The 25,431-nt window shown below is 43.5% G+C and overlaps 1 protein-coding gene across 5 annotated transcripts in view; it reads right to left on the bottom strand.

Annotated features, from left to right (window-relative positions):
- LOC112233713 (mucin-17) overlaps window positions 1-25,431 on the bottom strand; it is a 58,127-nt gene that overhangs the window by 4,416 nt on the left and 28,280 nt on the right. For 3 of the 5 annotated variants that reach the window (XM_042305920.1, XM_024401521.2, XM_042305919.1), the window contains exons 6-9: window positions 18,244-18,315; window positions 15,149-15,220; window positions 10,783-10,854; window positions 6,854-6,923 (exon numbers count right to left, since the gene is read on the bottom strand). In XM_042305920.1, coding sequence (XP_042161854.1) covers window positions 6,868-6,923; window positions 10,783-10,854; window positions 15,149-15,220; window positions 18,244-18,315 — 272 coding nt within the window. In that variant the 3' untranslated portion in view covers window positions 6,854-6,867. Of the gene's footprint in view, window positions 1-6,853; window positions 6,924-10,782; window positions 10,855-14,739; window positions 14,896-15,148; window positions 15,221-18,243; window positions 18,316-25,431 lie in introns of those variants that run through there. The other 2 variants (XM_024401522.2, XM_042305921.1) reach the window with 2 other exon arrangements.

Raw genomic sequence — 25,431 nt, 5'->3', positions numbered from 1 at the left:
TGCAAATTATGGTGGAAAATAAGTATTTGGTCAATAACAAAAGTTTCTCAATACTTTGTCATATACCCTTTGTTGGCAATGACAGAGGTCAAACGTTTTCTGTAAGTCTTCACAAGGTTTTCACACACTGTTGCTGGTATTTTGGCACATTCCTCCATGCAGTAACATCACTCCTCTAGAGCAGTGATGTTTTGGGGCTGTTTGCTGGGCAACACAGACTTTCAACTCCCTCCAAAGATTTTCTATGGGGTTGAGATCTGGAGACTGGCTAGGCCACTCCAGGACCTTGAAATGCTTTTTACGAAGCCACTCCTTCTTTGCCCGGGCGGTGTGTTTGGGATCATTGTCATGCTGAAAGACCCAGCCACGTTTCATCTTCAATGTCCTTGCTGATGGAAGGAGGTTTCACTCAAAATCTCATGATACATGGGCCCATTCATTCTTTCCTTCACACGGATTAGTCGTCCTGGTCCCTTTGCAGAAAAACAGCCCCAAAGCATGATGTTTCCACCCCCATGCTTCAGTTTATTTATTTTTCTTGGGCCTTTATAACTATATCTATTGTTTTTTTGTTGTTGTGTGATTTGGATTAATCCCCTCTACCACACGGAACCCCACTAATCTACCGACGGAACGCACGAGGTGGCTAATAACAGACCTCCATCCTATGCTAGCTTGCTACCGATGGCCTGGCTAGCGGTCTAAATCGCCGTGACCCCAACCAACCTCTCTACTCACTGGACCCTTTTGATCACTCGACTAAGCATGCCTCTCCGTAATGTCAATATGCCTTGTCCATTGCTGTTCTGGTTAGTGTTTATTGGCTTATTTCACTGTAGAGCCTCTAGTCCTGCTCACTATACCTTATCCAACCTATTAGTTCCACCACCCACACATGCGATGACATCTCCTGGTTTCAATGATGTTTCTAGAGACAATATCTCTCTCTTCATCACTCAATACCTAGGTTTACCTCCACTGTATTCACATCCTACCATACCGTTGTCTGTACATTATACCTTGAAGCTATTTTATCGCCCCCAGAAACCTCCTTTTACTCTCTGTTCCAGACGACCAATTCTTATTACTTTTAGCCGTACCCTTATCCTACTCCTCCTCTGTTCCTCTGGCGATGTAGAGGTGAATCCAGGCCCTGCAGTGCCTAGCTCCACTCCTATTCCCCAGGCGCCCTCTTTTGATGACTTCTGTAACCGTAATAGCCTTGGTTTCATGCATGTTAACATTAGAAGCCTCCTCCCTAAGTTTGTTCTATTCACTGCTTTAGCACACTCTGCCAACCCGGATGTTCTAGCTATGTCTGAATCCTGGCTTAGGAAGACCACCAAAAATTCTGAAATTTTAATCCCAAACTACAACATTTTCAGACAAGATAAAACTGCGGTGTTGCAATCTACTGCAAAGATAGCCTACAGAGTTCTGTCCTACTATCCAGGTCTGTACCCAAACAATTTGAACTTCTACTTTTAAAAATCCACCTCTAAAAACAAGTCTCTCACCGTTGCCGCGTGCTATAGACCACCCTCTGACCCCAGCTGTGCTCTGGACACCATATGTGAACTGATTGCCCCCCATCTATCTTCAGAGCTCGTGCTGCTAGGCGACCTAAACTGGAACATGCTTAACACCCCAGCCATCCTACAATCTAAGCTTGATGCCCTCAATCTCACACAAATGATCATGAACCTACCAAGTTCCTCCCCAAAGCCTTAAACATGGGCACCCTCATAGATATCATCCTAACCAACTTGCCCTCTGCTGTCTTCAACCAAGATCTCAGCGATCACTGCCTCATTACCTGCATCCGTAATGGGTCAGCGGTCAAACGACCTCCACTCATCACTGTCAAACGCTCCCTGAAACACTTCAGCGAGCAGGCCTTTCTAATCGACCTGGCCGGGGTATCCTGGAAGGATATTGATCTCATCCCGTCAGTAGAGGATGCCTGGATATTTTTTTTAAATGCCTTCCTAACCATCTTAAATAAACATGCCCCATTCAAGAAATTTAGAACCAGGAACCCTTGGTTCTCCCCAGACCTGACTGGCCTTAACCAACACAAAAACATCCTATGACGTTCTGCATTAGCATCGAACAGCCCCCGTGATATGCAGCTGTTCAGGGAAGCTAGAAACCATTATACACAGGCAGTTAGAAAAGCCAAGGCTAGCTTTTTCAAGCAGAAATTTGCTTCCTGCAACACTAACTCAAAAAAGTTCCGGGACACTGTAAAGTCCATGGAGAATAAGAACACCTCCTCCCAGCTGCCCACTGCACTGAAGATAGGAAACACTGTCACCACTGATAAATCCACCATAATTGAGAATTTCAATAAGCATTTTTCTACGGCTGGCCATGCTTTCTACCTGGCTACTCCTACCCCGGTCAACAGCACTGCACCACCCACAGCAACTCGCCCAAGCCTTCCCCATTTCTCCTTCTCCCAAATCCGTTCAGCTGATGTTCTGAAAGAGCCGCAAAATCTGGACCCCTACAAATCAGCCGGGCTAGACAATCTGGACCCTTTCATTCTAAAAATTATCTGCCGAAATTGTTGCCACCCCTATTACTAGCCTATTCAACCTCTCTTTTGTGTCGTCTGAGATTCCCAAAGATTGGAAAGCAGCTGCGGTCATCCCCCTCTTCAAAGGGGGGGACACATGACCCAAACTGCTACAGACCTATATCTATCCTACCATGCCTTTGACATGCCTTGTCTTACCATGCCTTGTCTTCGAAAGCCAAGTCAACAAACAGATTACCGACCATTTCGAATCTCACCATACCTTCTCTGCTATGCAATCTGGTTTCAGAGCTGGTCATGGGTGCACCTCAGCCACGCTCAAGGTCTTAAATGATATCTTAACCGCCATCGATAAGAAACATTACTGTGCAGCCGTATTCATTGATCTGGCCAAGGCTTTCGACTCTGTCAATCACCACATCCTCATTGGCAGACTCGACAGCCTTGGTTTCTCAAATGATTGCCTCGCCTGGTTCACCAACTACTTCTCTGATAGAGTTCAGTGTGTCAAATCGGAGGGTCTGCTGTCCGGACCTCTGGCAGTCTCTATGAGGGTGCCACAGGGTTCAATTCTTGGACCGACTCTCTTCTCTGTATACATCAATGAGGTCGCTCTTGCTGCTGGTGAGTCTCTGATCCACCTCTACGCAGACGACACCATTCTGTATACTTCTGGCCCTTCTTTGGACACTTAACAACCCTCCAGGCAAGCTTCAATGCCATACAACTCTCCTTCCGTGGCCTCCAATTGCTCTTAAATACAAGTAAAACTATTATGCATGCTCTTCAACCGATCGCTACCTGCACCTGCCCGTCTTTCCAACATCACTACTCTGGACGGCTCTGACTTAGAATACGTGGACAACTACAAATACTTAGGTCTCTGGTTAGACTGTAAACTCTCCTTCCAGACCCATATCAAACATCTCCAATCCAAAGAAATCTAGAATTGGCTTCCTATTTTGCAACAAAGCATCCTTCACTCATGCTGCCAAACATACCCTTGTAAAACTGACCATCCTACCAATCCTCGACTTTGGCGATGTCATTTACAAAATAGCCTCCAATACCCTACTCAACAAATTGGATGCAGTCTATCACAGTGCAATCCGTTTTGTCACCAAAGCCCCATATACAACCCACCATTGCGACCTGTACGCTCTCGTTGGCTGGCCCTCGCTTCATACTCGTCGCCAAACCCACTGGCTCCATGTCATCTACAAGACCCTGCTCGGTAAAGTTCCCCCTTATCTCACCTCGCTGGTCACCATAGCATCTCCCACCTGTAGCACACGCTCCAGCAGGTATATCTCTCTAGTCACCCCCAAAACCAATTCTTTCTTTGGCCGCCTCTCCTTCCAGTCCTCTGCTGCCAATGACTGGAATGAACTACAAAAATCTCAAACTGGAAACACTTATCTCCCGCACTAGCTTTAAGCACCAACTGTCAGAGCAGCTCACAGATTACTGCACCTGTACATAGCCCACCTATGATTTAGCCCAAACAACTACCTCTTTCCCTACTGTATTTAATTTATTTATTTTGCTCCTTTGCACCCCATTATTTTTATTTCTACTTTGCACATTCTTCCATTGCAAATCTACCATTCCAGTGTTTTACTTGCTATATTGTATTTACTTTGCCACCATGGCCTTTTTTTGCCTTTACCTCCCTTATCTCACCTCATTTGCTCACATCGTATATAGACTTGTTTATACTGTATTATTGACTGTATGTTTGTTTTACTCCATGTGTAACTCTGTGTCGTTGTATGTGTCGAACTGCTTTGCTTTATCTTGGCCAGGTCGCAATTGTAAAATAAACTTGTTCTCAAACTTGCCTACCTGGTTAAATAAAAGGTGAAATATATATTTTTTTAAACAGTAGGTATGGTGTTCTTTGGATGCAACTCTTCTTTGTCCTTCAAACACGACGAGTTGAGTTTTTACCAAAAAGTTATATTTTGGTTTCATCTGACCATATGACATTCTCCCAATCTTCTTCTGGATCATCCAAATGCTCTCTAGCAAACTTCAGACGGGCCTGGACATGTACTGGCTTAAGCAGGGGTACACGTCTGGCACTGCAGGATTTGAGTCCCTGGCGGCGTAGTGTGTTACTGATGGTAGGCTTTGTTACTTTGGTCCCAGCTCTCTGCAGGTCCTTCACTAGGTCCCCCCGTGTGGTTCTGGGATTTTTGCTCACCGTTCTTGTGATCATTTTGACCCCACGGGGTGAGATCTCCCAGATCGAGGGAGATTATCAGTGGTCTTGTATGTCTTCCATTTCCTAATAATTGCTCCCACAGTTGATTTCTTTAAACAAGCTGCTTACCTATTGCAGATTCAGTCTTCCCAGCCTGGTGCAGGTCTACAATTTTGTTTCTGGTGTCCTTTGACAGCTCTTTGGTCTTGGCCATAGTGGAGTTTGGAGTGTGACTGTTTGAGGTTGTGGACAGGTGTCTTTTATACTGATAACAAGTTCAACCAGGTGCCATTAATACAGGTAACGAGTGGAGGACAGAGGAGCCTCTTAAAGAAGTTACAAGTCCGTGAGAGCCAGAAATCTTGCTTGTTTGTAGGTGACCAAATACTTATTTTCCACCATAATTTGCAAATTAAATCTATTAAAAATCCTACAATGTGATTTTCTGGATTTTTTCCCCCTCATTTTGTCTGTCATAGTTGAAGTGTACCTATGATGAAAATTACAGGCCTCTCATTTTTTTAAGTGGGAGAACTTGCACAATTGGTGGCTGACTAAATACTTTTTTGCCCCACTGTATATACACAGTAAAATGAGCCCTTTGTCGACACAACCTGAAAGGCCACTTGCCAAGGAAGCAAGCAAAGCCACTGCGCCATAACCGCCATAAAAAAGCCAGACTACGGTTTGCAACTGCATATGGGGGCAAAGATGGTACTTTTTGGTCCTAACTGACCTAAGACAGGGAATTTTTACTAGGATGTCAAGAAATGTGAAAAACTGAGTTTAAATATATTTGGCTAAGGTGTATGTAAACTTCTGACTTCAACTGCATACAAATAAGGATACGGACGATAACGGTACTGGTGGAAATCTATGGCTGGCAACAACACCTGACTCCGTACTTCAGGCCACTGCCACAGATCAAGCAGTACCAGCACTTCTTTGGCCTGAATGCCAAGCTGAAGGTAACCTGGCACCACCACTATGGTGAAGCGTGGTGGTGGCAGCATCATGCAGTGGGGATGGTTTTCAGCAGCAGGGACTGGTAGACTAGTCCAGATCGAGCGAAAGATTAACGGAGCAAAGTACAGAGATCCTTGATGAAAACCTTCTCCAGAGTGCTCAGGACCTCAGACTGGGGAGAAGGTTCACCTTCCAACAAGACAATGACCCTAAGCACACAGCCAAGACAACACAGGAGTGGCTTCGGGACAAGTCTGAATGTCCTTGAGTGGTCCAGCCAGAGCCTGGACTTGAACCCGATCTAACATCTCTGGAGAGACCTGAAAATACAGCCAACCTGACAGAGCTTGAGGATTTGCAGAGAAGAAGGGGAGAAACTCCAAATACAGTTGTGCTAAGCTTGTAGAGTCATACCGAAGAAGACTCAAGGCTGTAATCGCTGCCAAAGGTGCTTCAACAAAGTACAGAGTAAAAGGGTCTGAATACTTATGTAGATGTGATATTTCATTTTGTATTTAATTTTTTTTTAAACAAAAAAAAAATCTATAAACCCATTTTGCTTTATCATTATAGGGTACTGTGTATAAATTGATGAATGGAAAAAACAATTTACCCATTTTAGAATAAGGCTGGAACGTAACAAAAAGTCAAGGGGTCTGAACACTTTCTGAATGCACTAGAACAGGATGATCTATTTTGGATGCAATTTGAATGGAGTTGATGGATAGAGAGAAAGACTGCGAGAGAGTGTTTGCAAGTTCACTGATTTAAAGCAACAATATTCGAGTGATGGGCTGTTTTAAAACTCTTACCATGATGAGATACGTAGGTCTACATGCATTGTGAACTGCGCTCCATATTGAGATGGGCTGTCGGTCCCCACCTTGAGCGTCAATTCATCACGCAGAGGCCGTAGAGAAGCTATATTTAGACGTTGCATATAATTTAACAGTTCCATTTCACGCCATGCTGTTCATGTAAAGGTATAATTTACCAGTTTCTCACAGCTATTTATCCTGTGAAAAGGGAGTGGTTGGGCAGTAAATCTCAGTAAGCAGGGTTCCCGCCATTCAACCGTAGGCTGTAACCCCCCCCACCATAGAAAAAAACATGACAGAAATGTTCAATTTGAATAATACCTGCTTGCAGTCTCTCATTTTCTTGACGACACATCTCCAGTTCTTGCTGAAGTAGCACAGTTTGCACACCCTGCAAGAAAATCAATAGACAGATTGATCATTCTGTGACTACTTGGCCAGTGGTTACAAAGTGCATTGATGGCTTTTTGGTAATAAACTTAGTCTTCCATTCTGTGGCGTAAGGCCGGTAGAGTGACCCTGAGGGACCAGTACCAACAACCAGTGTTTCACATGGGCTCGGTCTCAAAAAAAGTGCATGGAAAGTGAATATGGAAGGTGCGTCACAATCGCTAAATGTAAACAACAACTGGTGACATGTTGACATGGCAGCATTGCTATTGTAAAGTAACGCTAGAAGCAAGAGCAGCATCTCCTGCTTGTTCAGAGTGAGCGGTCGGTCTACCAGAAGATGGTTGATGACAGGTGGTCTTGCAGTCAAGACCTGCAGTTGTCTCTGGGGGTCCCTACTGAACCAGCAAGCAAAGACATCAGGATGCATTACAGCTTTGATTTTGCTCAACAAGCAAGCAACATTTCCTCCTTTATACTGATTAAGGACATAGATGGCTAGATATTACAGTTGAAGTCGGAAGTTTACATACACTTAGGTTCGAGTTATTAAAACTCAAACCTAGTTTTGGCAAGTCGGTTAGGACATCTACTTTGTGCATGACAAGTCATTTTTCCAAAAATTGTTTAGACAGATTATTTCACTTATAATTTACTGTATCACAATTCCAGTGGGTCAGAAGTTAACATACACTAAGTTGACTGAGCCTTTAAACAGCTTGGAAAATTCCAGAAAAATATGTCATGGCCTTAGAAGCTGCTGATAGGCTAATTTACATAATTTGAGTCAATTGGAGGTGTACCTGTGGATGCAGTTCAAGGTCGACCTTCAAACTCAGTGCCTCTTTGCTTGACATCATGGGAAAATCAAAAGAAATCAGCCAAGACCGCAGAAAAGAAATTGTAGACCTCCACAAGTCTGGTTCATCCTTGGGAGCAATTTCCAAACGCCTGAAGGTACCACGTTCATCTGTACAAACAATAGTACGCAAGTATAAACACCATGGGACCACGCAGCCGTCATACCGCTCAGGAAGGAGACGCAGTCGGTTTCTTAGAGATGAACGTACTTTTGTGCGTAAAGTGCAAATCAATCCCAGAACAGCAGCAAAAGGACCATGTGAAGATGCTGGAAGAAACAGGTACAAAAGTATCTATACCAACAGTAAAACGAGTCCTATATCAACATAACCTGAAAGGCCGCTCAGCAAGGAAGAAGCCACTGCTCCAAAACTGCCATACAAAAGCCAGACTACTGTTTGCAAGTGCACATGGGGACAAAGATTGTACTTTTTTGGAGAAATGTCCTCTGGTCTGATGAAACAAAAATATAACTTTTGGGCCATAATGACCATCATCGTGTTTGGAGGAAAAGGGGGAAGGCTTGCAAGCCAAAGAACACCATCTCAACCGTGAAGCATGGAGGTAGCAGCATCATGTTGTGGGGGTGTTTCGCTGCAGGAGGAACTGGTGCACTGAAAAATATATGGCATCCTGAGGAAGGAAAATGATGTGGATATATTGAAGCAACATCAAGACATCAGTCAGGAAGTGAAAGCTTGGTTGCAAATGGGTCTTCCAAATGGACAATGGCCCCAAGCAAACTTCCAAAGTTGTGGCAAAATGGCATAAGGACAACAAAGTCAAGGTATTGGAGTGGCCATCACAAAGCCTGACAATCTTACAGAACATTTGTGGGCAGAACTGAAAAAGCATGTGCGAGCAAGGAGGCCTACAGACCTGACTGTTACACCAGCTCGGTCAGGAGGAATGGGCCAAAATTCACCCAATTTATTGTGAGAAGCTTGTGGAAGGCTACCCAAAACGTTTGACCCAAGTTAAACAATATAAAAGGCAATGCTACCAAATACTAATTGAGTGCATTTAAACTTCTGACCCACTGGGAATGTGATGAAGAAATAAAATAATTCTCTACTATTATTCTGACATTTGACATTCTTAAAATAAAGTGGCGATCCTAACTGACCCAAGACAGGGAATTTTTACTAGGATTAAATGTCAGGAATTGTGAAAAACTGAGTTTAAATGTATTTGGCTAAGCTGTATGTAAACTTCTGACTTCAACTGTATATAAATAAAGATATGGATGATATGGTGCTGGTGGAAAGCTATGGCTGGCAATAACACCTGACTCCGTACTTCAGGCCGCTGCCACAGATCAAGCAGTACCAGCACTTCTTTGGCCTGAATGCCAAGCGTCACGTCTGGAGGAAACCTGGCACCACCACTACGGTGAAGCGTGGTGGTGGCAGCATCATGCAGTGGGGATGGTTTTCAGCAGCAGGGACTGGTAGACAAGTCCGGATCGAGGGAAAGATGAACGGTGCAAAGATGAACGACCCTAAGCACACAGCCAAGACAACACAGGAGTGGCTTCGGGACAAGTCTGAATGTCCTTGAGTGGTTCAGCCAGAGCCTAGACTTGAACCCAATCTAACATGTCTGGAGAGACCTGAAAATAGCTGTGCAGCGACGCTCCCCAGCCAACCTGACAGAGCTTGAGAGGATCTGCAGAGAACAATTGGAGAAACTCCCCAAATACAGGTGTGCCAAGCTTGTAGTGTCATACCGAAGACTCAAATCAAAGTTTGTCACGTGCACCGAATACAACAGTAAAATGCTTACTTACAGGCTCTAACCAATTGTGCAAAAAAAAAAGGTATTAGGTGAACAATAAGTAAGTAAAGAAATAAAAACAGTAAAAAGATAACAGCAGCAAGGCTACAAACAGACACCGGTTAGTCGGGCTGATTGAGGTAGTATGTACATGTAGATATGGTTAAAGTGACTATGCATATATGATGAACAGAGAGTAGCAGAAGCGTAAAAGTGGGGTTGGGGGGGGGTGCTACACAATACAAACAACAGGAGTCTTATGGCCTGGGGGTAAAAACTGTTGAGAAGCCTTTTTGTCCTAGACTTGGCACTCCAGTACCGCTGGAGTGCCAAGTCATGTGGTAGTAGAGAGAACAGTCTATGACTGGGGTGACTGGGGTCTCTGACAATTTTTAGGGCTTTCCTCTGAAACCGCCTGGTGTAGAGGTCCTGCATGGCAGGCAGCTTATCCCCAGCGATGTGCTGGGCCGTGCGCACTACCTGTAGTGCCTTGCGGTCGGAGGCCGAGCTCTTGCTGTACCAGGCAGTGATGCAACCAGGCAGTGTTGCAGCTGTAGAACCTTGAGGACAAATGACAAATCCTTTTAGTTTCCTGAGGGGGAATAGGCTTTGTCTTGCCCTCTTCACGACTGTCTTGGTGTGTTTGGACCATTCTAGTTTGTTGGTGATGTGGACACCAAAGAACTTGAAGCTATCAACCTGCTCGAGGCTGAAATCGCTACCAAAGGTGCTTCAACAAAGTAGAGTAAATTGTTGATGGATAGAGAGTAAGACTGCGAGAGAGAGAAAGACTGCAAGAGAAAGACTGCGAGAGAGAGAGAAAGACTGCGAGAGAGTGTTTGCGAGTTCACTGATTTAAAGCAACAATATTCAAGTGATGGGCTGTTTTAAAACGCTTACCATGATGAGATACGTAGGTCTAAGTGCATTGTGAACTGCGCTCCATATTGAGATGGGCTGTCTGTCCCCACCTTGAGCGTCAATTCATCATGCAGAGGCCGTAGAGAAGCCATATTTAGACGTTGCATATAATTTATCAGTTCCATTTTACGCCATGCTGTTCATGTAAAGGTATTATAATTGACCAGTTTCTCACAGCTTTTATCCCGGGAAAAGGGAATTGTTTTGGACGGTAAATCTCAGTAAGCAGGGTTCCCTCCATTCAACTGTAGGCTGTAACCCCCCAAAGAAAAAAACATGATAGAAATGTTCCATTTGAATACCTGCTTGCAGTCTCTCATTTTCTTGACGACACGTCTCCAGTTCTTGCTGAAGTAGCACATAGTTTGCACACCCTGCAAGAAAATCAATAGACAGATTGATCATTCTGTGACTACTTGGCCAGTGGTTACAAAGTGCTTTGATGGCTTTTTGGGAATAAATGTAGTCTTCCCATCTGTGGCGTAAGGCCGGTAGTGACCCTGAGGGACCAGTACCAACAACCGTGTTTCACATGGGTTCCGTCTCAAAAAGTGCATGGAAAGTGAATATGGAAGGTGCGTCACAATTACTACATGTAAACAACTGGAGACACCGTGTCATTTTTGGAGACATGTTATTGACATGGCAGCATTGCTATTGTACAAGAATGCTAAAATATTTGTATCTGGAATTTGTCTTTCAGCATCAGTAGGACACACCTGACTCTCCGCCACCAGTCATATAAAAGAGAACTGTCTAATGCCTCCCATCAAAAAGAGCTGGCCCAATCCAGCACAGGTTACACCTGAAGCATGAGGACTTGCAGCGAGTGGTGAACTTCAACTACGCAGAGGATAATGCAATAGTATTGCCAGGACGCCACCCAGGTGGAATGGGAATTAGAATGTTTGTGCTGTTCTAATAACCAATTTCTGTGTTCATGCAAGTGGCTGACTGTACAAATCAACTATCAGTAGATGCAATTTGGCAGTACGCCCAGGCCGTGTTGAAAACAAATGAAGTTGTTTTGAGAACTTAAGATTTCTCAGTTAAGGTCTCAGCTTAGAGAGAAGCCTCGTGACACATGTTTATGAAACAGTATTGGTTGGTCACATGAAACAAAATGGTAATGATTAATTATGCTAAATCATGCAAATATAACTTGTCTTTATATATGGCTACACACAGACAACTGTTGGGACTGCCGCAGGGAGAGCTCCTGATTAAGATGTGTACAATAAAACTGTTACTCTGGACCCCGTTCTCTCTTTTGACGAACATATCAAGACTGTTTCAAGGACAGCTTTTTTCCATCTACGTAACATTGCAAAAATCAGAAACTTTGTCCAAAAATGCAGAAAAATTAATCCATGCTTGTGTTACTTCTAGGTTAGACTACTTGCAATGCTCTACTTTCCGGCTTCCCGGATAAAGTACTAAATAAACTTCAGTTAGTGCTAAATACGGCTACTAGAATCCTGACTAGAACCAAACAATTTGATCATATTACTCCAGTGCTAGCCTCCCTACACTGGCTTCCTGTTAAGGCAAGGGCTGAGTTCAAGGTTTTACTGCTAACCTACAAAGCATTACATGGGCTTGCTCCTACCTCTCTCTCTGATTTGGTCCTGCCGTACATACCTACACGTACGCTACGGTCACAAGACCCAGGCCTCCTAATTCTCCCTAGAATTTCTAAGCAAACAGCTGGATGCAGGGCTTTCTCCTACAGAGCTCCATTTTTATGGAATGGTCTGCCTACCCATGTGAGAGACGCAAACCCGGTCTCAACCTTTAAGTCTTTACTGAAGACTCATTTCTTAAATGGGTCATATGATTGAGTGTAGACTGGCCCAGGAGTTTGAAGGTGAACGGAAAGGCTCTGGAGCAACGAACCGCCCTTGCCGTCTCTGCCTGGCCGGTTCCCCTCTTTCCACTGGGATTCTCTGACTCTAACCCTATTACAGGGGCTGAGTCACTGGCTTACTGGTGCTCTTTCATGCCGTCCCTAGGAGGGGTACGTCACTTGAGTGGGTTGAGTCACTGAGGTGATCTTCCTGTCTGGGTTGGCGCACCCCCCTTGGTTTGTGCCGTGGCGGAGATCTTCGTGGGCAATACTCGGCCTCGTCTCAGGATGATGCGTTGGTGGTTGAAGATATCCCTCTAGTGGTGGTGGGGGGCTGTGCTTTGGCAAAGCGGGTGGGGTTATATCCTTCCTGTTTGGCCCTGTCCGGGGGTATCATCGGATGGGGCCACAGTGTCTCCTGACCCCTCCTGTCTCAGCCTCCAGTATTTATGCTGCAGTAGTTTGTGTGTCGGGGGGCTAGGGTCAGTTTGTTATATCTGGAGTACTTGTGTCTTATCCGGTGTCCTGTGTGAATTTAAGTATGCTCCCTCTAATTCTCTCTTTCTCTCTCGGAGGACCTGAGCCCTTGGACCATGCCTCAGGACTACCTGGCATGATGACTCCTTGCTGTCCCCAGTCCACCTGGCCGTGCTGCTGCTCAAGTTTCAACTGTTCTGCCTGCGGCTATGGAATCCTGACCTGTTCACCGGACGTGCTACCTGTCCCAGATCTATTATTTGACCATGCTGGTCATTTATGAACATTTGAACATCTTGGCCATGTTCTGTTATAATCTCCACCTGGCACAGCCAGAAGAGGACTGGCCACCTCTCATAGCCTGGTTCCTCTCTAGGTTTCTTCCTAAGTTTTGGCCTTTCTAGGGAGTATTTCCTAGCCACCGTGCTTCAACACCTGCATTGCTTGCTGTTTGGGGTTTTAGGCTGGGTTTCTGTACAGCACTTTGAGATATCAGCTGATGTACGAAGGGCTATATAAATACATTTGATTTCTAATATGGTGCATTGAGTTGGTTGGAACCCATCCAGCTCGCTGACGAACAGTGACTCATTTAAGATAGACTGAGTGTCCGTGTAAGAACTTTTCCACAACACAGGACAAACACTGGTGGCAAGCTGCTGCCATCCCATGTGACAAAAGCAGCAGTGTGGAGTCTCTACAAGGAATCGATGACAACACTTGGTATGTATACCATTTTAGCTGTTTCACTAACTGTGGGGCAAAACAATTAACTTATTTAACCTCTCTTGGGTAGGGGGCAGTATTTTGAAGTTTGGATGACAAACATGCCCAAAGTAAACTGCCTGTTACTCAGGCCCAGAAGCTAGGATATGTAAATGCATGGTAGTATTTGACAGAACAGTTTCTAAAACTGTTAAAATAATGTCTACGTATAACAGAACTGATATGGCAGGTGAAAACCTGAGGAAAATCCATCCCGGAAGTGGGATATTTTTGATGTGGGTACTTTTCTATTGAATGACTATACAGTATGTAATTGGATAGGACCCAAATTGCAGTTCCTATGGCTTCCACTAGATGTCAACAGTCTTTAGACATTGTTTCAGGCTTGTAATTCTGAAAAACAAGGAAGAATGAGAACATTCTTCCACTGGACTCTAAATCAACCAGAGCTGTTTTGAGCGCGTGACCGTTTGCACGTCGTTCATTTTATATGTAGATATGGTTAAAGTGACTATGCATATATGATGAACAGAGAGTAGCAGACGCGTAAGAGGGGTTGGCGGGTGGTGGGTTGCGGGACACAATGCAGATGGCCCAGTTAGCCAAAGTGCGGGAGCACTGGTTGGTCGGGCCAATTGAGGTAGTATGTACATTAATGTATAATTAAAGTGACTATGCATATATGATAAACAGAGAGTAGCAGCAGCGTAAAAGTGGGGTTGGGGGTGGGAGTGCCAAGTCATGTGGTAGTAGAGAGAACAGTCTATGACTGGGGTGACTGGGGTCTTTGACAATTTGTAGGGCCTTCCTCTGAAACCGCATGGTGTAGAGGTCCTGCATGGCAGGCAGCTTAGCCCCAGTGATGTGCTGGGCCGTGCGCACTACCCTCTGTAGTGCCTTGCGGTCGGAGGCCGAGCTATTGCTGTACCAGGCAGTGATGCAACCAGGCAGTGTTGCAGCTGTAGAACCTTGAGGATCTCAGGACAAATGCCAAATGCTTTTAGTTTCCTGAGGGGGAATAGGCTTTGTCGTGCCCTCTTCACGACTGTCTTGGTGTGTTTGGACCATTCTAGTTTGTTGGTGATGTGGACACCAAAGAACTTGAAGCTATCAACCTGCTTGAGGCTGAAATCGCTACCAGGCCTCCTTCAACAAAGTAGAGTAAAAGGGTTGATGGATAGAGAGAAAGACTGCGAGAGAGAGAGAGAGAGAGAGAAAGACTGCGAGAGAGTGTTTGCGAGTTCACTGATTTAAAGCAACAATATTCGAGAGATGGGCTGTTTTAAAACACTTACCATGATGAGATACGTAGGTCTAAGTGCATTGTGAACTGCGCTCCATATTGAGATGGGCTGTCTGTCCCCACCTTGAGCGTCAATTCATCATGCAGAGGCCGTAGAGAAGCCATATTTAGACGTTGCATATAATTTATCAGTTCCATTTCACGCCATGCTGTTCATGTAAAGGTATTATAATTGACCAGTTTCTCACAGCTTTTTATCCCGGGAAAAGGGAATTGTTTTGGACGGTAAATCTCAGTAAGCAGGGTTCCCTCCATTCAACTGTAGGCTGTAACCTCCCCAAAGAAAAAACATGATAGAAATGTTCCATTTGAATACCTGCTTGCAGTCTCTCATTTTCTTGACGACACGTCTCCAGTTCTTGCTGAAGTAGCACATAGTTTGCACACCCTGCAAGAAAATCAATAGACAGATTGATCATTCTGTGACTACTTGGCCAGTGGTTACAAAGTGCATTGATGGCTTTTTGGGAATAAATGTAGTCTTCCCATCTGTGGCGTAAGGCCGGTAGAGTGACCCTGAGGGACCAGTACCAACAACCGTGTTTCACATGGGTTCCGTCTCAAAAAAAAGTGCATGGAAAGTGAATATGGAAGGTGCGTCACAATTACTACATGTAAACAACTGGAGACACCGTGTCATTTTTGGAGACATGTTATTGACATGGCAGCATTGCTATTGTACAAGAACGCTAAAATATTTGTATCTGGAATTTGTCTTTCAGCATCAGTAGGACACACCTGACTCTCCGCCACCAGTCATATAAAAGAGAACTGTCTAATGCCTCCCATCAAAAAGAGCTGGCCCAATCCAGCACAGGTTACACCTGAAGCATGAGGACTTGCAGCGAGTGGTGAACTTCAACTACGCAGAGGATAATGCAATAGTATTGCCAGGACGCCACCCAGGTGGAATGGGAATTAGAATGTTTGTGCTGTTCTAATAACCAATTTCTGTGTTCATGCAAGTGGCTGACTGTACAAATCAACTATCAGTAGATGCAATTTGGCAGTACGCCCAGGCCGTGTTGAAAACAAATGAAGTTGTTTTGAGAACTTAAGATTTCTCAGTTAAGGTCTCAGCTTAGAGAGAAGCCTTGTGAGGTGTTGGTCTGTCACATGTTTATGAAACAGTATTGGTTGGTCACATGAAACAAAATGGTAATGATTAATTATGCTAAATCATGCAAATATAACTTGTCTTTATATATGGCTACACACAGACAACTGTTGGGACTGCCGCAGGGAGAGCTCCCGATTAAGATGTGTACAATAAAACTGTGAAGGACCTCGGCGTTACTTTGGACCCCGATCTCTCTTTTGACGAACATATCAAGACTGTTTCAAGGACAGCTTTTTTCCATCTACGTAACATTGCAAAAATCAGAAACTTTGTCCAAAAATGCAGAAAAATTAATCCATGCTTGTGTTACTTCTAGGTTAGACTACTTGCAATGCTCTACTTTCCGGCTTCCCGGATAAAGTACTAAATAAACTTCAGTTAGTGCTAAATACGGCTACTAGAATCCTGACTAGAACCAAACAATTTGATCATATTACTCCAGTGCTAGCCTCCCTACACTGGCTTCCTGTTAAGGCAAGGGCTGAGTTCAAGGTTTTACTGCTAACCTACAAAGCATTACATGGGCTTGCTCCTACCTCTCTCTCTGATTTGGTCCTGCCGTACATACCTACACGTACGCTACGGTCACAAGACCCAGGCCTCCTAATTCTCCCTAGAATTTCTAAGCAAACAGCTGGATGCAGGGCTTTCTCCTACAGAGCTCCATTTTTATGGAATGGTCTGCCTACCCATGTGAGAGACGCAAACCCGGTCTCAACCTTAAGTCTTTACTGAAGACTCATTTCTTAAATGGGTCATATGATTGAGTGTAGACTGGCCCAGGAGTTTGAAGGTGAACGGAAAGGCTCTGGAGCAACGAACCGCCCTTGCCGTCTCTGCCTGGCCGGTTCCCCTCTTTCCACTGGGATTCTCTGACTCTAACCCTATTACAGGGGCTGAGTCACTGGCTTACTGGTGCTCTTTCATGCCGTCCCTAGGAGGGGTACGTCACTTGAGTGGGTTGAGTCACTGAGGTGATCTTCCTGTCTGGGTTGGCGCACCCCCCTTGGTTTGTGCCGTGGCGGAGATCTTCGTGGGCAATACTCGGCCTCGTCTCAGGATGATGCGTTGGTGGTTGAAGATATCCCTCTAGTGGTGGGGGGCTGTGCTTTGGCAAAGCGGGTGGGGTTATATCCTTCCTGTTTGGCCCTGTCCGGGGGGTATCATCGGATGGGGCCACAGTGTCTCCTGACCCCTCCTGTCTCAGCCTCCAGTATTTATGCTGCAGTAGTTTGTGTGTCGGGGGCTAGGGTCAGTTTGTTATATCTGGAGTACTTGTGTCTTATCCGGTGTCCTGTGTGAATTTAAGTATGCTCCCTCTAATTCTCTCTTTCTCTCTCGGAGGACCTGAGCCCTTGGACCATGCCTCAGGACTACCTGGCATGATGACTCCTTGCTGTCCCCAGTCCACCTGGCCGTGCTGCTGCTCAAGTTTCAACTGTTCTGCCTGCGGCTATGGAATCCTGACCTGTTCACCGGACGTGCTACCTGTCCCAATTTTTAGGGCCTTCCTCTGAAACCGCCTGGTGTAGAGGTTCTGCATGGCAGGCAGCTTAGCCCCAGTGATGTGCTGGTCCGTGCGCACTACCCTCTGTAGTGCCTTGCGGTCGGAGGCCGAGCTATTGCTGTACCAGGCAGTGATGCAACCAAGCAGTGTTGCAGCTGTAGAACCTTGAGGATCTCAGGACAAATGCCAAATCCTTTTAGTTTCCTGAGGCGGAATAGGCTTTGTCGTGCCCACTTCACGACTGTCTTGGTGTGTTTGGACCATTCTAGTTTGTTGGTGATGTGGACACCAAAGAACTTAAAGCTATCAACCTGCTCGAGGCTGAAATTGCTACCAGGCCTTCTTCAACAAAGTAGAGTAAAAGGGTTGATGGATAGAGAGAAAGACTGCGAGAGAGTGTTTGCGAGTTCACTGATTTAAAGCAACAATATTCGAGTGATGGGCTGTTTTAAAACACTTACCATGATGAGATACGTAGGTCTAAGTGCATTGTGAACTGCGCTCCATATTGAGATGGGCTGTCTGTCCCCACCTTGAGCGTCAATTCATCATGCAGAGGCCGTAGAGAAGCCATATTTAGACATTGCATATAATTTATCAGTTCCATTTCACGCCATGCTGTTCATGTAAAGGTATTATAATTGACCAGTTTCTCACAGCTTTTTATCCCGGGAAAAGGGAATTGTTTTGGACGGTAAATCTCAGTAAGCAGGGTTCCCTCCATTCAACTGTAGGCTGTAACCTCCCCAAAGAAAAACATGATAGAAATGTTCCATTTGAATACCTGTTTGCAGTCTCTCATTTTCTTGACGACACGTCTCCAGTTCTTGCTGAAGTAGCACATAGTTTGCACACCCTGCAAGAAAATCAATAGACAGATTGATCATTCTGTGACTACTTGGCCAGTGGTTACAAAGTGCATTGATGGCTTTTTGGGAATAAATGTAGTCTTCCCATCTGTGGCGTAAGGCCGGTAGAGTGACCCTGAGGGACCAGTACCAACAACCGTGTATCACATGGGTTCCGTCTCAAAAAAAAGTGCATGGAAAGTGAATATGGAAGGTGCGTCACAATTACTACATGTAAACAACTGGAGACACCGTGTCATTTTTGGAGACGTGTTATTGACATGGCAGCATTGCTATTGTACAAGAATGCTAAAATATTTGTATCTGGAATTTGTCTTTCAGCATCAGTAGGACACACCTGACTCTCCGCCACCAGTCATATAAAAGAGAACTGTCTAATGCCTCCCATCAAAAAGAGCTGGCCCAAGTATGTATTTGGATAGGACCCAAATTGCAGTTCCTATGGCTTCCACTAGATGTCAGTCTTTAGACATTGTTTCAGGCTTGTATTCTGAAAAACAACAACTCTAAATCAACCAGAGCTGTTTTGAGCGCGTGACCAATTGCACGCCGTTAGTTTTTTCTTCTTTTCTATTGACATTGTTTTGAGAACCCTGAGGCACAGTGTCTCCAGAAAAGTTCACTTTTTGGTGTTCTATGATATATCCAATTTACAAGTGTATATTATTATTTTTTAAATTATTTTTCAAGTCTGCCCCCTCGTTTTATTCCCTTCATCTGCACTGGATAAAAACAATATGGTGAAGGATCATAATTAGGCTGGTTTTCAACTGGTCAGTTCCTTCAGATCAGTACTGATGAAGGAGAGGTGAAGAGACAACAACTGACAAAGAGCCTTACATGAAAAGGTCACACACACACACACACACACGCACACACACACCAAAAAAGGTTTTGATGGCTTTTAAATATAACAATCAAATTATTTTTTTCCCCACTTACTTGCTGTGCTGTTTTGTTGTTCAGTCGTTTTATTCTCAACCAGGATTTCTATGGACCGCCACTTGGGTCTTTGCATGTCAAAAAAGTTACGTCAAATAACACTATTTGACATGTCAAAATAAGCTTGTTGACCCATCAGGACCTGAATATGACTGCATGTCACAATTTAATGCGTTCATACATTTTTCATGTAGTTATTACACAATCACTCGTATTTTATGTCACAACGACTCATGATGCTGGTAAAGTTGACTCGCGTACCTTACAGTGCTGGTCAAAAAAAGCTAGCTAGCTCATGAATGCAAAAAATGTTCTTGCCCAAAAACAATCTGTTTCAGTAGCTAGCTAGCTAACTATATGGCTAGGTGTCATCTAAAATAACCCTAATTTGTTAGACAGTTCTTATTGGATTAATGGTGGTCGGACCCATCTATGTGACGCTAGCCACAATAAGGATTAGCCAGCCACAGTAGTGGAACTTTGAGGTTAACCTTCAAAATAAAAAAAAATGTAATTGACAGTGATGCAAATTAATACAAATAGTAGAATTATGCCATAACTTAGTAGATCATGCTAAACAAGACTGGAATGTTATATAAAATCAACAAAAGACAATAATTTGATATGTCAAATCTGTTAATCACACAGAGTGTATTAGACTTAGAATTGCATACTTATTTCACTGTACAGACTTACCTATGGATTGTGGATCAATTGCCATGGGGTATCAGTTTACTCAGTGACACCCAGAGAACAGTAGCTCTTATTGCTGGACTTTGAAACAAACTTAATTGAAACACATTTGTTGTCAACCTGTGTATTTAACACTATTCCTGAGAAAAAAACAATACTGCGTGAATGTTTGTGTCTGATAACTGAGGACGTTGGGGAAAAAAATATACATTGGGTATTGAGTAGACTTCATTTCATTGATCCCCAGTCTGTATGTAAAGCTGTACAGTGCAATATGAATGTCTATACACACACAATAGGCTGACAGGGGAGGTGAATTCACAGTCACAGTCCCGTGATAAGAGCTACAAATGCCAAAATGTGTGTAAATTCTTCACAGTTGTGTTGTGAGTGTCACAGTAGACTGATACCCCATTTCATTGCGTCACATTCCAACCTTGTTAAACATTATCTAGTAGTTTAAATATGGAATGATTCCACCAATTCTAACCTTATGCATCACTTTCAAAGAGGCACTTTAATTTTGAAGGCAAACCGCAAATCCTATTGTGCCTAATCCTTATTGTGGCTAGCTTCACAACACACAGCCTGGTCAGGTCTAGCCTCACTAGCCAGATGAAGCTAGCTGGCTGCTTATAACTTTATAAGGGCAACAGGGTTAAGTAGCTGGCTAGCTATTTATTTTCATGAACTGAAGTTCAATTTCAATAGGCGAACAACAATACTTACTCACAAGGATTCCTAAATCAGTGCTAAGAAAAGTGAAAATGACTGCAGTTTTTACTGGTCATTGTTTTCAGGCTGGTTGTATTGGTGCTACCAAGCTAAAGCTAGCTAGCTACCCCAGAAGTTACAGTCTAGCAAATAATGCTTTATTACCAAAGTGCTATTGTAAACACATCGTTCGTGGCCGGTGTTTGCATACTGTTTTTGTACAGCTTTGACAGTGCTACTGATAGTGGTGGCGCTTGGCTTGCATGTGCAAATTCAGAAAACACAACTTTCTATAATAGAACTGTTATTTGACATGCATCTTTTTTGACACGCAAAGACCTAAACGGCGTTCCATAGTATGTTGTAAAGCTAATAGTAGTGACGCAATTACTGTGCAACTCCGGTAGGGCAACATCTGAACAATAGCGCACATGGTAAGGTTAGTGTGTACTGGTGTCCGATCAATCGCGAAAACCATCATCACCCAATACGGAGAACGGTTGATTGTCATGGGAAATGAATTCCATTATCTTGGCTTTAATGGATTTTGCATTTGAGTTGTCTCGCGGAAATTCTTACTCTTTCAAATGACTGCTCGACTTGACTGCTCGATCCACACAGCAGACATTGTGGGCTAAGTTAGGAATGGTGTGTTGCACGTGTAGCGCAAAATATTTAAGTGGCGTCATTAGGGCATGTACCTACGTTATATAGGTATGCATGTCGGGGGTTAACATCGGGCCAATACCGATGTTGGTATTTTTAGCGAATAATCGTCAGATTCCGATATATCGTGCATCCCTGCTCCAAAAACCCAGAAAAGGCTACTCCTTGATGTTATCCTCACAAATAATCCTGACAGGTATGAGTCTGCAGTTTTCTGTAATGACCAATGTTTTACAGCCGGTGATCGTAATCGCTGCTCAGTGAAACGACCTGTCCTGACTTGTCATAGACGCTTGCTAAAAAACTAATAAGCAAGCCTTCCTTCATGACCTCTGGCCTCTGTAAATTGGTATAGAATCAGCTTGATCTCCTCTGTCGAAGACGCCTTCTTTTTTTGTATTTTCAGTATTGTTAAACACGCCCCCATAAAAGAAAATTTGAATTTAAAAAAAAACAGGTTCAAACATGATCTGGCAGTTACTCTACCTCAAGAATTCCATTTGGCGTAAGGCTCGGCAAACACATAGACTGACTGGCTCTCGTTCAGGCAAAATAGAAATAAGTGCACTCAGGCTATCTGGAAGGCTAAAGTTAGCTACTTTAAGGAGCAGTTCTCTCTGTGGGTCTAACCAAGAAGTTCTGGAACATTAAAGACCTGGAGAATAAACCCGCCTCGCAGCTGCCCATGTCCCTTAATGTTAATATGGTTGTTACTGACACGGAGTGCGTGACTGAGCTCTTTAAAATGACCACTTCATTAAGTCAGGATTCTTATTTGACTCAGCCATTCCTCCTTGCCCATCCAACATTTCCTCATCTCAGAGCCCTTCTAATGCTACAAGCCCTCATGTTCCTCACCCTTTCTCCCCTGCCCAGCTACAAATGTTTTCGCTGCAGGCGGTCACTAAGTCTGAGGTACTAAAGAAGCTCCTTACACTTGACCCCCAAAAAACATTGGGTCAGATCCTTTAAGGTTGCAGCACCTATCATCGCCAAGCCGTCTCTCCTCTCCGTGGCGCACCTGCCTGGTTGAAATTTTAGGCTGAATTTTGATGTATGGTTTTGTCCTCTGGGTTTTGCCTGCCATATCAGTTCTGTTATACTCACAGACATTATTTTAACAGTTTTAGAAACTTTAGTGTTTTCTATCCAATACTACCATGCATATGCATATCCTAGCTTCTGGGCCTGAGTAACAGGCACTTCACTTTAGGCACGCTTTTCATTCGGCCGTCAAAATTCTCTACAACAAAGCTTTCAATGCCCTTAACCTTGTTCTGATCACCTCCAAAACAAAGTGAATGTGGTTCAGTAAGAAAAATCCCCTCTCCCCACAGGTGTGATTGCTACCTCAGGGTTTAGAGCGTGAGGGAGTCACCTCATACAAGTACTTGGGAGTATGGCTAGACTGTACACTGTCCTTCCCTCCGCACATATCCTAGCTGCAGGCTAAGGTTAAAGATACTTCGTTTCCTCTATTGTAAATCACTCCTCTTTCACCCCAGCTGCCAAACAAACCCCGATTCAGATGACCATCCTACTCATGCTAGATTACGGAGACCTCATTTATAGATTGGCAGATAAGGGTGCTCTCGAGCAGCTAGATGTTCTTCACCATTCGGCCATAAGATTTGCCACCAATGCTCCTTATAGGACACATCACTGCACTCTATACTCCTCTGTAAACTGGTCATCTCTGTATACCTGTCGCAAGACCCAATGGTTGATGCTTATAAAATCCTCTTAGGCCTCACTCCCCCCTATCTGAGATCTCTACTGCAGCCCTCATCCTCCACATACAACACCCGTTCTGCCAGTCATATTCTGTTAAAGGTCCTCAAAGCACACACATCCCTGGGTCACTCCTCTTTTCAGTTGGATGCAGCCAGCGACTGGAACGAGCTGCAACAAACACTCAAACTGGACAGTTTTATATCCATCTCTTCATTCAAAAGACTCAATCATGGACACTTACTGACAGCTTTGTGTGATGCATTATCTACCTTCTTGCCTTTATTGGGCACAGACAACCGCACAATGTTTGAACAATTTTTGGGGCTGCTACCATGTTGTCCTGCTGCAATGTGTTGCTGCCATGCGGTGTTGTCTCTATGTAGTGTTTTGTCCTAATACACACACACATTTTAAATCCCAGCCCCCGTCCCACCAGGAGGCCTTTGGCCTTTTGATAGGAATTTGTTCTTATTTACAATGACGGCCTAACAGACTTGCCTAGTTAAATATAATTTTAAAAAGTACCATTAATGATGTTCATGTAATAAATATATAAAAAGGCAGAACTTGTTTAATAACTTATGGTTACCATTTCCAGGGGGGTAAATATGGTAAAACCAGTCATTTAATTAACAAAGCAAGTAACTCACCGGTTTGGCAATTGGCCTTGTTCTTTGGCAGCTTTGTAGTAAATGTAGTTGGTTTCTTCACTCCAAGTTCACGAGAAACCAAAAATGCACACATTGGTTTAACTCACCTAAATAGATGCCACTATTAAAGCAATATTTAAATTTCTTAAAAATATATATTTTTCAAAGTTCCGTTTTCGCTATCAAAATCACTTTTTTATAGAAACAAAACAAAATTAGGTTCTAAGTCTGCAACAATGCTTAAATCACATCAGGATACCACTTTAGATGTGTGGTAAAAATGTAGGAAACTGCAATTTTTGGGTGTAGATACCTTTAAATTCAAGTGTGCAAACATGATTGCAGAGTTTTCTAAATAATATTCACCACTGGATTGATGCCAATAATCATGATATCATTCTGCCAGGTAGGCATACATTCATTTGTGGTAATGTGCAGTGTGCACAGCTGTCATCAATGCAAAAAGGTGGCCATTTGAAGAATCTCAAACATAACATTTTGATTTATTTAACACATGATTCCATGTGTGTCATTTCAGAGTTTTCATGTCTACATTATGCTACAATGTAGAAAATAGTAAATATAAGATAAAAACCCTTGAATGAGTAGGTGTTCTAAACCTTTTGACCGGTAGTGTACATCAATCATTTCAAAGCTCACTACATTGTATTACACAATTTCAAAGCCCATAAAGAACGTTAAACGAGACTACATTTAGTAACTTTGAAGAGATGGTAATTGGGTCTAAACGTTTGGCATGTGTAGTGTAAGAATGTCAAAGATAAATACAATGCAGAGAACTAGAATTAACTATAAATGGAAAGTTATTTCAGTTAGGTTTTTAAAACATATGTTTAGAATCAGTTACGACTGTCAGTCCTGAACGCATAGCTACATGTGCTATGTTTTCATTGGTCTGAATCGGCTATACATTGAGTCTAGAGCAGGATATTTGTTATTTGGCCATTGGCCCAGTTGCTGCAAGGACTTGGTCAGCCACAGGCTAGGGGGTTATAAATTGCATCCCGTCCCTGTTCCGTGGAGAGAATTACTGAGGACAGGGGAGCATGAACATCTACCTAACCGCATGATTTGTTCTTTCAATAAAACCTATTTACCTCCCCTTGATTTGCTTTGGCGTCTGTGTTATTGAAGAATAACATCAACTGCTAACAGTTGGTGCCATGACCCGGATTAATTGTTTTTCTTGCTGTTGAGACCAACTGTGTGTTGATCCAGACTGATGGCAGAAGTGCTGCATCTAGGCCAATATCATTTTAACATAAGCCTTCAACAAGCTTTTTGAAGTGAACAGAAGTTATGGGTAGGCAGGCCTTACAAAGACAAATGTGGCCTAGAAGAGGTTTGAGTTTGGGGTCACTTAGAAATGTCCTTGTTTTTGAAAGAAAAGCACATTGTTTTTGAAAGAAAAGCACATTGTCCATAAAATTATCAAATTGATTGTTAATGTTGTAAATGACTATTGTAGCTGTAAACGGCTGATTTAAAAAAATGTAATATAGGCATACAGAGGTCCATTATCAGCAACCATCACTCCTGTGTTCCAATGGCACGTTATGTTAACTAATCCAAGTTTATCATTAATAAAGGCTAATTGATCATTAGAAAGCACTTGCAATTATGTTAGCACAGCTGAAAACTGTTGTTCTGATTAAAGAAGCAATAAAACTGTCCTTCTTTAGG

This window comes from Oncorhynchus tshawytscha, linkage group LG25 (genome assembly GCF_018296145.1).
Source record: "Oncorhynchus tshawytscha isolate Ot180627B linkage group LG25, Otsh_v2.0, whole genome shotgun sequence".
In the NCBI taxonomy this organism is placed as follows: Eukaryota; Metazoa; Chordata; class Actinopteri; order Salmoniformes; family Salmonidae; genus Oncorhynchus; species Oncorhynchus tshawytscha.
The sequence above is the reverse complement of the archived record's forward strand: the minus strand, read 5'-3'. Positions and strand labels throughout refer to the sequence as shown.